This window comes from Chelonia mydas, chromosome 23, assembly GCF_015237465.2.
Source record: "Chelonia mydas isolate rCheMyd1 chromosome 23, rCheMyd1.pri.v2, whole genome shotgun sequence".
Lineage (NCBI taxonomy): Eukaryota > Metazoa > Chordata > Testudines > Cheloniidae > Chelonia > Chelonia mydas.
In genome coordinates, this window is record NC_051263.2 from 11,614,238 (window position 1) to 11,630,556 (window position 16,319).

Sequence of the window (16,319 nt, forward strand, 5' to 3'; positions counted from 1 at the left end):
CCAGTGTAGATGAGCTGTCTGTTGCAGTGGGTGGCTGGGAGATGGGCATTTGTAACCACGAGTTAGTGGAGAGTGAGCTGGGTCTCCAGTTTTGCGCGAGCCCAGGGCCCTTGCTCTGTTTAATCCTGGAAAGCAAGCTTCTGAGCTGTTACTAGATCTGGCTGATGGGTCAGGTGTGGTGTGTAGGAAAGGGGACGAATGAGAAAACTGGCATCTGTCACTGGTGAGTTCTTCAAGGAGATCTCCTTGAGTGAGGGAAGGTAAGAAGTGTTCATCCAATTTCTAACTGAAATCACACTCTTCTTTTGCAGGTGAACTCTGTAGATTAAAGGGTAATCTTTCTGTAAGATTTCTCAGCTGTTTTTTTCCCCCTATCGAAGACTGTTGTTCAATAAAAGCACCTAATTCTTCATTTCATTGATTCCCCTCAATCCACGGCGAGATTGTTACCCATCGGATTGCTTTTCAACCCCAAAATGGAACCACTGAGGGCTCTTGCTCATAGAAAGTTATTTAACTAGCCTAGAATATTTGTACATATTTTCTCTCTGGCCTCAAATTGAAGGACATATTTTAAGTATCCTTTTCCACATACACAATAATAAAGCCGTGCCTCCTCGTCCATTAACTTTCAGTGTGTTCAGGAGGGGAGCATAAGATAGTTATGGTGCTTATTTTTTGAGGATTAAACCTGTTTCCTTATCTGGTGTGTGTTATTAATTATGGAAATCATTTGAAGAAGATACATACATTATCTCTTTTATATGCTGTACACCTCTATGGAACAGGAACTCTACGAATTTCAACAAATACTTTGTTTCGTGTTCTCAGCCACACTGTAGCTTCTTCATACTGCTCTTGCTACACAAATTCCCTCCCACGGGGAAAAAAATAAATAAATAAAGGATGGGAGTTCTAGGGGAATGCCCTTGCAGTGGGGAAACATTCTGTGTGTTGAGCCAGTCTATATGTCTCCATTTGCCCCTTCTTCTTCCCCAGTGTGAGGGGTTTGGCAAGGAAAAAGGGTCGTGGCTCGGGATTCATATAACCTGCCTTCTGGAATACCCCTGGGATCTGTTGGTATCGAGAACTGGTTTATCGCATCCCTCAAGATGCTGTAGCCCAAAAGGCGGGGAAATCTGTCTGAAGAGCCGGCTCAAAATAGGAGGGAAAGATGAAAGCAGAACCTTTCATCGCTCCTCCTCCCCACTCCTATCCTGAGCGTCCTTGGGCGTTTTTTAGCCACTACTCCAGATCTCTCTAATAACCTTCAGGCCGGTGATTAGGGCACTCTGGTGAGTGGTGGGAAATCCAAGTTGAAATCCGTGATCCACCTCAGGCAGAGGGGAACTAACGGGGCCTCCCACCTCCTCGGTGAGTGGCGTAAGAAGAGGCCCTGGTTTAGAGGCGGCTTGTGTGCATATGTAGGAGGATCTTGAGCTGAGAACGGCAGTTGCATCCTTTGTCCATTTCTGAAGAAATGAACAACACTGTTGCGACTGACCTTTTCTGCATTTCCTCGCATTTTCATGTAAGCTCTTTGCACATCTCCAAGGTGGGATGGAGCCTCTTTGTGAATGCTGAAATATTGATTTTCTTTCTCAGGGCAACTGGAAGAAAAGAATAGTAAGTACTGATGAGATTGTCCAGTCGCTTCTCCGGCCCCCAACAAATGATATGAAATACATCTACGTATAAATATATAACAAGAACAAAACTAAGAAAAAACCCTCTGTAATGGAAGAAAATTATGATTTGTTTGTCAAACTTTGTCCTTTCTGAGCTGAAACACGAATTTTTACTGGCTAGGGAATCACATTTTTTGTTATACTTTCCCTTGATTTTGCAGCCCCACCCTCAGAGAGTGTGGGTCTGGTTTTCAGAGTTGTTGAGCACTCCTAACTCCCAATTCACTCAACAGGAGAGACAGGATATCTGGACATATAAGGTCACAAAAATACGCTCTTAAAATCAGGGGCCTCTCTTACAAATTCAACTTCAAGATGTGCAACAGCAAAAGGGAACTCCGCTTAGACTCTGAACAGACCTTTCCCTTTTCCTTCATTTTCCTTTTTCTATTATTTATTCTGGAAAAAAAAAACATGTTTCAATTTTCTCTCACATTCTTATGTTTTCTCCATCTTTCCCCTTTAGTCTTCTTACCAATGTGCCATGGTCTCATTCTTCCCGTTGCTGTCTGAGTCCTCCCATTTCTCTTCAATCGAGCCACTATAGAGATGAATACAATATAAAATTTGTGATAGAATCAGTTTTCTAGACTACCTTTTCATTATTAAAATATTGTAGATATATCGCCCTCTCACGTCATGTCAGAACATTTGTCTACTCTTTCCTGTCTCATACATCCAATACATCCCTTGACGTTGGATTTCACAGTGCTGAATCACACCTCCCACGCACTTTGTAGACATACGGTGTGTTTCACAAAGGAAGTGAAGGAGGGCAGGGACTCTGTTCCTTACTTTTAATTTGGCTACAGGTTTGCATATTGAAAGACTTGCGTTATTTTGAAAAAATGTTCTGGTTTTTTTTTTTTTTTTACTTTTTCAGAGGCGCTTGAGACGCAGAATGGTAGGTTTGCTTTGATTTTTGAGTTTAGTGTTAATCAGACTGATCGCAAATTATTGGTTGGTTGTTGGTATCACAATCATTCCGTCAAGAGACTCAGGGTTCAAGCCAGTGTAGATGAGCTGTCTGTTGCAGTGGGTGGCTGGGAGATGGGCATTTGTAACCACGAGTTAGTGGAGAGTGAGCTGGGTCTCCAGTTTTGCGCGAGCCCAGGGCCCTTGCTCTGTTTAATCCTGGAAAGCAAGCTTCTGAGCTGTTACTAGATCTGGCTGATGGGTCAGGTGTGGTGTGTAGGAAAGGGGACGAATGAGAAAACTGGCATCTGTCACTGGTGAGTTCTTCAAGGAGATCTCCTTGAGTGAGGGAAGGTAAGAAGTGTTCATCCAATTTCTAACTGAAATCACACTCTTCTTTTGCAGGTGAACTCTGTAGATTAAAGGGTAATCTTTCTGTAAGATTTCTCAGCTGTTTTTTTCCCCCTATCGAAGACTGTTGTTCAATAAAAGCACCTAATTCTTCATTTCATTGATTCCCCTCAATCCACGGCGAGATTGTTACCCATCGGATTGCTTTTCAACCCCAAAATGGAACCACTGAGGGCTCTTGCTCATAGAAAGTTATTTAACTAGCCTAGAATATTTGTACATATTTTCTCTCTGGCCTCAAATTGAAGGACATATTTTAAGTATCCTTTTCCACATACACAATAATAAAGCCGTGCCTCCTCGTCCATTAACTTTCAGTGTGTTCAGGAGGGGAGCATAAGATAGTTATGGTGCTTATTTTTTGAGGATTAAACCTGTTTCCTTATCTGGTGTGTGTTATTAATTATGGAAATCATTTGAAGAAGATACATACATTATCTCTTTTATATGCTGTACACCTCTATGGAACAGGAACTCTACGAATTTCAACAAATACTTTGTTTCGTGTTCTCAGCCACACTGTAGCTTCTTCATACTGCTCTTGCTACACAAATTCCCTCCCACGGGGAAAAAAATAAATAAATAAAGGATGGGAGTTCTAGGGGAATGCCCTTGCAGTGGGGAAACATTCTGTGTGTTGAGCCAGTCTATATGTCTCCATTTGCCCCTTCTTCTTCCCCAGTGTGAGGGGTTTGGCAAGGAAAAAGGGTCGTGGCTCGGGATTCATATAACCTGCCTTCTGGAATACCCCTGGGATCTGTTGGTATCGAGAACTGGTTTATCGCATCCCTCAAGATGCTGTAGCCCAAAAGGCGGGGAAATCTGTCTGAAGAGCCGGCTCAAAATAGGAGGGAAAGATGAAAGCAGAACCTTTCATCGCTCCTCCTCCCCACTCCTATCCTGAGCGTCCTTGGGCGTTTTTTAGCCACTACTCCAGATCTCTCTAATAACCTTCAGGCCGGTGATTAGGGCACTCTGGTGAGTGGTGGGAAATCCAAGTTGAAATCCGTGATCCACCTCAGGCAGAGGGGAACTAACGGGGCCTCCCACCTCCTCGGTGAGTGGCGTAAGAAGAGGCCCTGGTTTAGAGGCGGCTTGTGTGCATATGTAGGAGGATCTTGAGCTGAGAACGGCAGTTGCATCCTTTGTCCATTTCTGAAGAAATGAACAACACTGTTGCGACTGACCTTTTCTGCATTTCCTCGCATTTTCATGTAAGCTCTTTGCACATCTCCAAGGTGGGATGGAGCCTCTTTGTGAATGCTGAAATATTGATTTTCTTTCTCAGGGCAACTGGAAGAAAAGAATAGTAAGTACTGATGAGATTGTCCAGTCGCTTCTCCGGCCCCCAACAAATGATATGAAATACATCTACGTATAAATATATAACAAGAACAAAACTAAGAAAAAACCCTCTGTAATGGAAGAAAATTATGATTTGTTTGTCAAACTTTGTCCTTTCTGAGCTGAAACACGAATTTTTACTGGCTAGGGAATCACATTTTTTGTTATACTTTCCCTTGATTTTGCAGCCCCACCCTCAGAGAGTGTGGGTCTGGTTTTCAGAGTTGTTGAGCACTCCTAACTCCCAATTCACTCAACAGGAGAGACAGGATATCTGGACATATAAGGTCACAAAAATACGCTCTTAAAATCAGGGGCCTCTCTTACAAATTCAACTTCAAGACGTGCAACAGCAAAAGGGAACTCCGCTTAGACTCTGAACAGACCTTTCCCTTTTCCTTCATTTTCCTTTTTCTATTATTTATTCTGGAAAAAAAAAACATGTTTCAATTTTCTCTCACATTCTTATGTTTTCTCCATCTTTCCCCTTTAATCTTCTTACCAATGTGCCATGGTCTCATTCTTCCCGTTGCTGTCTGAGTCCTCCCATTTCTCTTCAATCGAGCCACTATAGAGATGAATACAATATAAAATTTGTGATAGAATCAGTTTTCTAGACTACCTTTTCATTATTAAAATATTGTAGATATATCGCCCTCTCACGTCATGTCAGAACATTTGTCTACTCTTTCCTGTCTCATACATCCAATACATCCCTTGACGTTGGATTTCATAGTGCTGAATCACACCTCCCAGGTACTTTGTAGACATACGGTGTGTTTCACAAAGGAAGTGAAGGAGGGCAGGGACTCTGTTCCTTACTTTTAATTTGGCTACAAGTTTGCATATTGAAAGCCTTGCATTATTTTGAAATAATGTTCTGGGTTTTTTTTACTTTTTCAGAGGCGCTTGAGACGCAGAATGGTAGGTTTGCTTTGATTTTTGAGTTTAGTGTTAATCAGACTGATCGCAAATTATTGGTTGGTTGTTGGTATCACAATCATTCCGTCAAGAGACTCAGGGTTCAAGCCAGTGTAGATGAGCTGTCTGTTGCAGTGGGTGGCTGGGAGATGGGCATTTGTAACCACGAGTTAGTGGAGAGTGAGCTGGGTCTCCAGTTTTGCGCGAGCCCAGGGCCCTTGCTCTGTTTAATCCTGGAAAGCAAGCTTCTGAGCTGTTACTAGATCTGGCTGATGGGTCAGGTGTGGTGTGTAGGAAAGGGGACGAATGAGAAAACTGGCATCTGTCACTGGTGAGTTCTTCAAGGAGATCTCCTTGAGTGAGGGAAGGTAAGAAGTGTTCATCCAATTTCTAACTGAAATCACACTCTTCTTTTGCAGGTGAACTCTGTAGATTAAAGGGTAATCTTTCTGTAAGATTTCTCAGCTGTTTTTTTCCCCCTATCGAAGACTGTTGTTCAATAAAAGCACCTAATTCTTCATTTCATTGATTCCCCTCAATCCACGGCGAGATTGTTACCCATCGGATTGCTTTTCAACCCCAAAATGGAACCACTGAGGGCTCTTGCTCATAGAAAGTTATTTAACTAGCCTAGAATATTTGTACATATTTTCTCTCTGGCCTCAAATTGAAGGACATATTTTAAGTATCCTTTTCCACATACACAATAATAAAGCCGTGCCTCCTCGTCCATTAACTTTCAGTGTGTTCAGGAGGGGAGCATAAGATAGTTATGGTGCTTATTTTTTGAGGATTAAACCTGTTTCCTTATCTGGTGTGTGTTATTAATTATGGAAATCATTTGAAGAAGATACATACATTATCTCTTTTATATGCTGTACACCTCTATGGAACAGGAACTCTACGAATTTCAACAAATTGAGACGCAGAATGGTAGGTTTGCTTTGATTGCTTTGATTTTTGAGTTTAGTGTTAATCAGACTGATCGCAAATTATTGGTTGGTTGTTGGTATCACAATCATTCCGTCAAGAGACTCAGGGTTCAAGCCAGTGTAGATGAGCTGTCTGTTGCAATGGGTAGCTGGGAGATGGGCATTTGTAACCACAAGTTAGTGGAGTGTGAGCTGGGTCTCCAGTTTTGTACGAGCCCAGGGCCTTTGCTTTGTTTAATTCTGGAAAGGAAGATCTGGCTGATGGGTCAGGTGTGGTGTGTGTAGGAAAGGGGATGAATAAGAAAACTGGCATCTCTCACTGGCCAGTTCTGCAAGCAAATCTCCTTGAGTGAGGGAATGTTAGAAGTGTTCATCCAATTTCTAATTGAAATCACACTTTTCTCTTGCAGGCCAATTCCAAAAGGAAATTCGTAAGTTCTCTTTGATAGTCCTGATACTTTTCAAATAGTTGATATTGGCAGTAGAATGACTGAATCCAATAAGGCGAGAAAGGTGGGCAAAGCCAAGCAGCAACAATTAAGATGTTTGTATACCAAAGCAAGTAGTCTTGGTAACAAAATTGAGGAACTAGACCTACTGTGCAGGAAGTGAAACAAAATATTATCGGCATAAAAGAAACATGGTAATATAGTATTCATGGCTGGAGTACAGGTATTGAAGGGTATGTGCTGCTCAAGAAAGACAGAAATAATGGCAAATCTGATGGAGTTGCACTCTATATTAATGATGAGGTAGACTATAAAGAAATTAGAAGTGATGGAATGGATAAGACAGAGCCTGTTTGGGCCAAAATCAATTTTTGGACGGAAATACCAGAGGTACCCCTCGTATAGTGCTTAGGGTGTGCTACAGACCACTAAGATTTGATCTAGTTATGGATAGAGACCTCTTTAATGGTTTAATGAAATAAATACTACCGGGAATTGTGTGATTATGGGAGACTTGAACTTCCCACGTATAGATTGGAGGACATGTACTACTAATAATAGTAGGAGCCAGATTTTCCTGGATGTGATAGGTGACAAATTTATTCACGAAATAGTTGCTAAACTAACAAGAGGTGATATCATTTTAGATTTGGTATTGGTGAGTAGTGAGGCCCACATAGAAGAAATGGTTGTAGAGGACAGCAGCCTTGATTTGAGTGAACATGAGCTAATTCAGTTTAAATGGAAGGATAAACAAAAATAGATCTGTAAGTAGGGTCCTTAATTTCAAAAGGGATAACTTAAAAAAAATAAGGGAATTAATTAGGGAAGTTGGGGTTGGCCCTACTTTGAGCCAGGGTTTGGACTAGATGACCTCCTGTGGTCTCTTCCAATGCTGATCTTCTTCTGTGATTCTAAGTGGACTGGACTGAAGAACTCAAGGATCTGAATGTTCCGGAGGCTTTAAGTTATAGTTGCAGAAACTATCTGAAGGCTGCATCCGAAGCAAGGGGAAAAAATTCATAGGAAAGGGTTGTAGATCAAGCTGGATGAGAAACCATCTCAAACAGGGGATTAAGATACAGCAGAAAGCCTACAAGGAGTGGAAGATGGGATGGATCAGCAAGGAAAGCTACACCTTGGAGGTCAGAAAGTGTAGGAATAAAGTGAGAACTACTAAAAGCCAAGCAGAGTTGGACCTTGCAAAGGGAATTAAAACTAACAGTAAAATGCTCTAAAGCCATATAAATAAAGAAAAAAGCAAGGAAAGAATAACTGGGACTGCTAAACACTGAGAATGGGGTGGAGATATACTCCTTCCAAGAATATTAAAGGAACTAGTGCATGAAATTGCAAGACCAATAGCAAGGAGTTTTAATGAATCTGTAAACTCAGGGGTCATACCCTATGACTGGAGAACTGCAAATATATATCCTATTTAAGAACGGGGGGTGGGGAGAGAAGTGATCTGGGAAATTACAAGCCGGTTAGTTTGACCTCAATTCTATGCAAGGTCTTGAACAAATTTTGAAAGAGATGTAGTTAAGGACATAGAGGAAAACAGTAATTGGGGTAAAATACAACATATTTTTACAAAAGGTTGACCATGCCAGGCGAACCTGATCTTCTTCTTTGAGAAGATAACTGACTTTTTAGACAAAGAAAATGCAGTAGATCTTATCTACCTGTATTTCAGTAAAGCATCTGATATAGTTCCACATGGGAAATTATTAGTTAATTTGGAGATGATGGGGATTAATATGACAATTGAAAGGTGGATAAGTATCTGGTTAAAGGGGAGACTACAATGGGTCATACTGAAAAGTGAACTGTCAGGCTGGAGGGAGGTTACTAGTGGAGTTCCTCAGGGATCAGTCCTGGAACCAATCTTATTTAAGATTTTTATTACTGACCTTGGCACAAAAAGTGGGAGTGTGCTAATAAAATTGTGTGAATGACACAAAGTTGGGAGGTATTGCCAATACAATGGACAACCAGAATATCATACATGAAGATCTGGATGACCTGTAAACTGGAGTAATAGAAATGGGATGAAACTTAATAATGCAAAGTGAAAGGTCATGCTTTTAGGTACTAAGAAAAATAATTTTGGCTCTAAGATGGGGAAGTGACAGAGGAGGAGAAAGATCTGGGTGTACTGGTTGATCACAGGATGACTATGAGCCATCAATGTGTTACAGCCGTGAAAAAGGCTAATGCATTTCTAGTACCGTTATACAAGGCACTGGTGAGACATCATCTGTAATAGTGTGTTCAATTCTGGTTTAAGAAAAATGAATTTAAACTGAAACAGATGCAGAGAAGGGCTAGTAGGATGATCCAAGGAACGGAAAACCTACCTTATGAGAGGAGACTGAAAGAGCGTGTCTTGTTTAGCCTAACCAAAAGAAGTCTGAGGGGGGATATGATTGCTCTCTATAAATATATCAGAGAGATAAATACCAGGGAGGGAGAAGAGTTTTTTAAATTTAAGCACCCACATGGACACAAGAAAACAACGGATATAAACTGGCAATCAACAAGTTTAGATGTGTAATTAGATGAAGGTTTCTAACCATCAGAGGTGTGAAGCTCTGGAGCAGCCTTCCAAGGGGAGCAGTGGGTGTAAAAAACTTAACTGACTTCAATACTGAGCTTGATAAGCTTTGGAGGGGATGGTATGATGAGACTATCTTCAATGACATGCAGCCAGTCTCTACCTGGTAATAGCAAATATCTCCAACAGTCAGTTATCACTAGATGGGGAGGGCTCTGAGTTACTACAGAGAATTTTTTCCCAGGTGTCTGGCTGATGGGTTTTGCCCCCATGCTCAGGATCTCACTGATTGCCATGTTTGGGATTGGGAAGCAACTTACCCCCAGGTCAGATTGGCAGAAACCATCTTTTTTGTTTTCTTGAGTCCCCCTCACCCCCCGCCCTTCCTATGAAGTATGGGGCCTGGGCATGGGTCACTTGCAGGTTTAAACTAATATAAATGGTGGATTATGTGTAACTTGAAGAATTTAAACTGATTTGAGGACTTCAGTAATTCAGCCAGGTGTTAGGGGTCTATTACAAGAGTAGGTGGCTGAGATCCGGTGGCCTGCAATGTGCAGGACGTCAGACGAGATGGTCATGATGATCCCTTCTGACCTTAAAGTCTATGAGTCACACCCAAAAAAAGAGTGGGTTACATGATGAGATGAGGCGTTATCTTGAGGTGCAAGACAGACAAAGCAGTTCTTAGGCAGACCAAGACCGCTGTTCAGGTTTCTAATCACAGGAGTTCAGCAAAGCCCACATGTACGTATGGTGAACCACATCTGTCTGTGTGTGCATTCTAGGGAGATTTTTTGTGTGCATTTTAATATCATATTTCCAGATTCAGGAAAATGTTTAGTATGGGTTTCTTTTAATTCAATGTCTGTTTTCTCTCACTTTTATTCCAGAATGGAGAAAGGCTCGCAATGAAACGGGTAACAAACTCCACATTTCTTCCAGGATTAAGAAATCATTTTGTTAACACACAACGAAACTAGAAGCATATCATAGAACGCTGTTATCCTGAGAACAAATCCTGAGAGCCATGCTCAGTTTTTACACCATCTTTTCTTTTATATATATATATATACTTACACTGGTGTGAAAGTGGGAGGTGGCCAGCATTAGTTCCTGATATATATCAGGAACTAATGCTGGCCACCTCCCACTTTCACACCAGTGTAAGTTCATAGATCTATGTAGAGTCTCTCCTAATTTACACAGATGTGAGATCAGAGTCAGCGCTCATTTAGAGTTAGATCTGGGTAAGGACTGAGGAAATGCCAAGTCAGGGTCTCAGGATTTGGATCAGTGTAAAAGCACTGAACAAGCTCATTCAATGAGTCCGTGTCAAAGAGGGGAATAGTCCCTAGGCAAAACATTATTTTCATTAGTAAAATAGTCCATTATAACATTTATAGTACAGTAATGAAGACAATAGGGAAGTACAGTGATCCAACATAACAGGTACAATAATTTTCTTCTCTACAGTCTGATTGTCTGTATGGAGATTAATGTCTTTTCCAAGGCCCCAGGCCTGCAGGGCATTTAAGCAAGGGCTAAATATAAAGCATATTTAAGAGTGCCATCTCCTCATCTGAGCAAATCTACTGGATCAGGCCATAGAGGCAGGGGAGCACCTTGTTTGTGAATCCGGCTGGGGCTTGAGCATGAGTTAGGTACCAAACTGCTAGGCAATGCCTAGATTCCTAGGTAATTTAGAGACATGCAGAGTTAGGCAGCATTCTGTGAATTTTAATGTCACCTAAATGTTGAACTTATTTGCTTATATCTCCCCTTGTGAATGCCACCCAAATAATTCAGAATCACTTTCAGTTTTGTGTGAACCTCACACAACTCTCATATATCTGAAATATTTCCATAGAACAAAAACATTGTCAAGCAGGCCTTAATCAGGCAAAACTCTCACCTTGAAGGGAGTGCAGGATGGAGCCCACCCTGTAAACATCCTCTTATCCCCACTCAGACTGACATTAGACCAGTGCTTTTGAAAACCCAGTCTCTCTTTTCAGATGACATCACTCTTGATGCAGGAACAGCCCACCCCAACCTCTCCATTGCTGGGGATAAGAAGAGTTTGAAACATGAAGCCCAACCTCAACAAGTTTCATATAACCCAGAGAGGTTCGATTCGACTGTCTGTGTGTTGGGCTCTGAAGGATTCTCCTCTGGAAAGCACTACTGGGAGGTGGATGTCAGGAGCAGCACTGACTGGGACCTGGGCGTGGCCAGAAAATCCATACAGAGACAAGGAAAACTTTCCCTGTCCCCTAAAGAGGGATTCTGGGCTCTGGGTCTGAGTGGGAGAGATTATTGGGCAAAAACAGATCCATGGACCCGGGTCATAGTGCAGAAGAAGCCCAAGAAAATTGGAGTTTACCTTAGTTACAAAGAAGGGCAGGTGACATTTTTCAATGTAACTGACATGTCTCTGTTGTTCACATTTAACGATTGTTCATTCTCAGGTGCTGTTTATCCATTCTTTAAAAATTCCCACAAAGAAACAGCAATGAAAATTTGTTCAATTAAAGAAGAGGAATAAATTTATAATGGCAGTGAGGCTCAGTTTTGTTGACCAGTCTAATTTAAAGCCCCCTGACACATTATAGCACGGTTGACCAAACTGAACCAAAGCAATAGAATGTTTTGCAGCCAGAAGAAAGACAAAGTGGAAAAACATTGCCTGTGAAATTTTAGTTACATACATTGCTAATGCTGCAGGGGTGGCTCCCCGTGTAACACATGGAACTGTACTGGAATCTACAACTGAGCTCTCGCAAACAGAGCTATAAACTAGGATTTTTTTTTGTATTACTAACTACTAGTTTATCTGGATAAGGTATATTAGCAGCTAAGAGTAAGTGAATGATATATTATGCTAATGGATCTGTGCTAAATTGTACAACCAATCTTCGAGTCAGGTATAAATATAGGTGGGGAATGCACACAAACTTGAGAAAATTTGACCAGCTTCACTGCTGTCTTCAGGATGGGTTGGTAACAAATTGACTTTTCCTTTCTTTATCATGCTGTGTTAATCTTTGATTAATAATTTTTTATTAATAAAATTTGATTGAGCCTAGTTATTTGGCATCTCATAATATTAATCCATACCAATTTATACTGATCCTTCTTTAGGGAAGGAAAAAAAGATGAGCTGTTTACTGTTTGTGGTGCCATCTTATCTGTATGTTTTCCACCAAATAAGTGTTTGGCCTCTTGGCAAATACTGATATCTGCATAGCCATTAAAGAAGATGAAGTTTCTGACATAGACATTGAGGATTTTACTGAGGAAAGCCCAACACTGTCTCATGTCATCATTGGTTAGTATTGTCTTTGGAAACAAAATAACATCAAGTTTATTACTAATTTAATTTCAACATATTTCTGTACAATAAATGGACCAGTTTAATGTCTGATTAATAACTATAATCTGGGTCTATATTCAACTGAATAGGTCTTTCTGTGTACACCTCACCCCCTGCGAGCAGGGATAACAGGAGCTCAACTACCGCCAGCAGCAGTCAGGAGCCTTTGAAAGCAATTTCACCCTTCACAGGTAAATGCAGCACAGAGGAGGTGGGGTAGCTGTCCTGTTCCCCTTCTGATATAGAGGATGTTTGAACTATGGATGTGTCTGCACTGCCCCCTTCTTTTGCACTGTGTTTTGTTCACGCACACCTAGTCCTCCTAGGACAGGTATAAATAGCAGTGTAACTAATGAGGCATGGCTTAGGCACATGGAGTAAAGCCACACCTGAAGGGTGAGGGTATATATCCAAGTACATACTCTACACAGCTCTCTACTTGCCCAAGCCAGGCCACCTTGTCCACACTGCTATTTTTAGCAGGGAAAAGCTCTGCCAGCTCCCTGCTGCTGGAGCACTTCTTCACCACAAGGAAAGAATCCAAGTTTGGCAGCAGGGTGAGGCTCTGGCAGTCAGAAGGCAGTGGGGAAAGGTGTCTCCCACCCCTTCCCCTGAGCCTTTTCTTGTGACAATGAAAGTGCCGCTGAAGCCTTTTCCCACTGCCAGAGCCCTTCTCTGACGTGTGTAGCTACACAGCGCATTCTGGATGCAGTGTGCATGTCACTGTGGCATGTAGCTACATGCACACTACGCACCTCCATCAGTGGTGGGTGATGGCAACATAGCTGAAGAGACAAACATGACTGCATCCATATGATCTGCAGGATGAAGGTTTAAAGTCCTTTAGTGCTGTACAGCCCTCCAAATGGAAACCCTGTCAACCCAGGAGGAACTCACAGAGCTGCCACCCAGCACAGCAGTGGCATCCCCCAAATTCCTTGTCCTCAGGGACAGCTAGCTTCACTTACACAATACAAGTTGCACCATGATATGTGATCTCCTGGGTCACATGGTACTCTCCCAGACAGTCTCTGGATCTACACATGCCTCCATACATATGCTGAATCCTAGCTTCAGCCTAGGGCTGGAAATTTGAGTTGTCCCCAATGTACCACTCTCGTGACCTGATCACCTCCTCATCCAGGCAGAGGTCAGAGCCTTCCCTCCTTCCCACCTGGGTAGCAAACAGTCAAAGCTGGTCACCCCTAAAGACTCCTGAACTCTCTAGTTTTGCAACTCACCCTCAGAGAACAAGCACCACAATTACAAGGCCAAGGTGCTGATGACTTAATACAGTCACCTGATGTCTACTACCAGATGCCTAGGACTCAAGCTCCCACCCCTCTCCCCCTATGTTAACTAGTAAGCCCACGGTCTTTCACAGGTGAATTGCAAGAGATGAAGTGCACCTTCTGGGTGTGGTGTTCTGTCCTATCTAGTGGCATCAAGACCACTGAGAGAGAGAGAGAGAGAGAGAGAGAGAGAGGGAAGGAGTCTACTCTACAGCCTTAGCTAACAGCCAGTTGGCTTTTAGCTCATGCAGTAGAGGCTCATGCACTAAGCTCCAGAGGTCCCCGCTTTGATCCTGCCTGCCAATGACCGGGGTCTGTCGACGTTACACACAGGCAGAAAATTAAAATGCCATTGGTGCAAAAATATTCAGAATCCCTCTGCCAGCAGCATAAACAACACTTAAAGGACTAGGCCTCTGCAGCAAAGGGGGTGAAATGACCCTTTTACTCCCCTGCAGTGAAGGCATCAGGAGTACATCTGGCAGACCTATTCTGCCAGCCACTTGGCTAATCGATCCAGAATGCATAGCCAAGACACCAGACCTAAACATCAACCATCATGAAGAGCTGTCAGCTTATTTTGCTGATAAGATCAAACAAATCTCTGAAATGCTTCCATGTGCAGGGCCAGTTAGACAGGCAGAACTGCAGAGTCTCAATGTGTGGATGAGACTATGGTGTTAGGATAAAGGATTTAGGTTTATTAGGAATTGGGAAACCTTTTGGAAAAGGAGGAGCCTATACAGGAAGGACAGGCTTGACGTAAACCTAAAATGGAACCAGAATGCTGGCACATAACATTAAAGAGGTGGTTTGAAAGAGTTTTTAAACTAAGGTTGGGAAAAAGCCTACAGGTGTGGAGGAACACATGGTTCAGACAGAAATATTCCTTAGGGGAAGCTTTATTAAAGGTGATAGTCTATATCCCAGACAAGATGAGAGAATAGATGTTGATAAAGTAAACGTAGGACCTGAAGGGGAAACAGACTAATGAAAAAGAGTATCATTCAATTGCATTACGTGAAGGCAGATAAATAAATACTAAGATGAGTGACTTGAGTGCCAGGTATTAAATTATGCTATTGATATAATAGAGAATCACAGAAATTTGGTTGAATGATTCTAATCAATGGGACACAGAAATACCAGGGTACAAAATACATAGGAATCAAAGAAGAGGTTGTGTTGATGTGAGTATTGGACTATATGTGAAAGAAAGCATAGTCATATACAGTACAAATCTTAAATTAATCAAAATGTAGCATAGAATCTCTGTGAAGAGAAATGCCATGCTTGAATAATTACTATAGTAGTAGGAATATACTATTGACCACTTGACCAGAGTGGTGATAGTGATGGGGAACTGCTCAAGGAGATTGTAGAGGTTACAAAAACAGAAAAATCAATAATAATGGTGGATTCAACTATCCCCATATTGACTGTGAACATGTCACCAAAGGAAGGGATGCAGAGATAAAATTCGTGACTGCTTTAATGACAGTCCTGGAACCCACAAAGGGAGAGGTAATTCTTCACTTAGTCCTCAATATCTGGTCCAAGAGCTGACTATAGGTGAACCACTATGTTACAGCGACCATACTGTAATAAAATTTAATATCCTTTCAGGGGGTGAAATACCAAAGAAACCTACCACGGTAGAATTAAACTTCAAGAATGGGAACAAAATAAAAATAAGGACACTACCTAACTAAATGGAAATTAAAGGAAGAGTCACAAGAGTGTAATGCTTGCCTGCTGTACGGAAAACGCTATAATAGAGCCTCGAACTAAATTATTACCCCAAATAATAAAAGAGTAAGAGGACCAAAACAGAAATACCACAATGGCTAAATAAAGTAAAAGAGGCGATTTAAGACAAAAAAGAGGCATGCTTTAAGAACTGGAAGTCAAATCCTACTGAGGAAAATACAAAGGCACATAATCTCTGGCAAGTGTAAAACCATCATTAGGTAGGCCAGAAAAGAATTTGAAGAACAATTAGCAAAAGACAGAAAAACTAAGAGCACATTGAGTTTTAAGTACATCTGAATCAGGAAGCCTTCCAAACAAAAAGTGAGGCCACTGGGTGAGCCAGGTGTTAAAAGGGAACTCAAAGAGGTTGCAGAGAAGCTAAACACATTCTTGTTATCAGTCTTCACAGCAGAAAATGTGAGGGAGATTCGCACACCTAGGGCATTATTTTTAGGCGACAAATCTGAGGAAGTGCTGCAGACTGAGGTGTCAATATCAGAGATTTTGGAATAAATTGATAAATTAAACAGTAATAAGTCATCGGGACCAGACTATATTCACCCAAAATTCTGAAGGAACTTAAATATGAAACTGCAGAGCTGCTAACCTGAATTACCTCTATTATATCAGAGCTGCTAGTATGAAAACCTACTGCTTAAATCAACCTCTGTACCAAATGACT

General features: G+C 41.6%; 1 protein-coding gene across 1 annotated transcript in view; it reads left to right on the forward strand.

Moving 5' to 3' along the window:
• Positions 1–12,294, forward strand: part of LOC122463695 (butyrophilin subfamily 3 member A1-like) — a 30,041-nt gene extending 17,747 nt beyond the window's left edge. The window contains exons 15-22 of the mRNA XM_043534876.1: positions 312–332; positions 1,606–1,626; positions 2,572–2,592; positions 3,009–3,029; positions 4,303–4,323; positions 5,262–5,282; positions 10,111–10,137; positions 11,236–12,294. Coding sequence (XP_043390811.1) covers positions 312–332; positions 1,606–1,626; positions 2,572–2,592; positions 3,009–3,029; positions 4,303–4,323; positions 5,262–5,282; positions 10,111–10,137; positions 11,236–11,765 — 683 coding nt within the window. The 3' untranslated portion in view covers positions 11,766–12,294. The remainder of the gene's footprint in view (positions 1–311; positions 333–1,605; positions 1,627–2,571; positions 2,593–3,008; positions 3,030–4,302; positions 4,324–5,261; positions 5,283–10,110; positions 10,138–11,235) is intronic.
• The last annotated feature ends 4,025 nt before the right edge of the window (positions 12,295–16,319 follow it).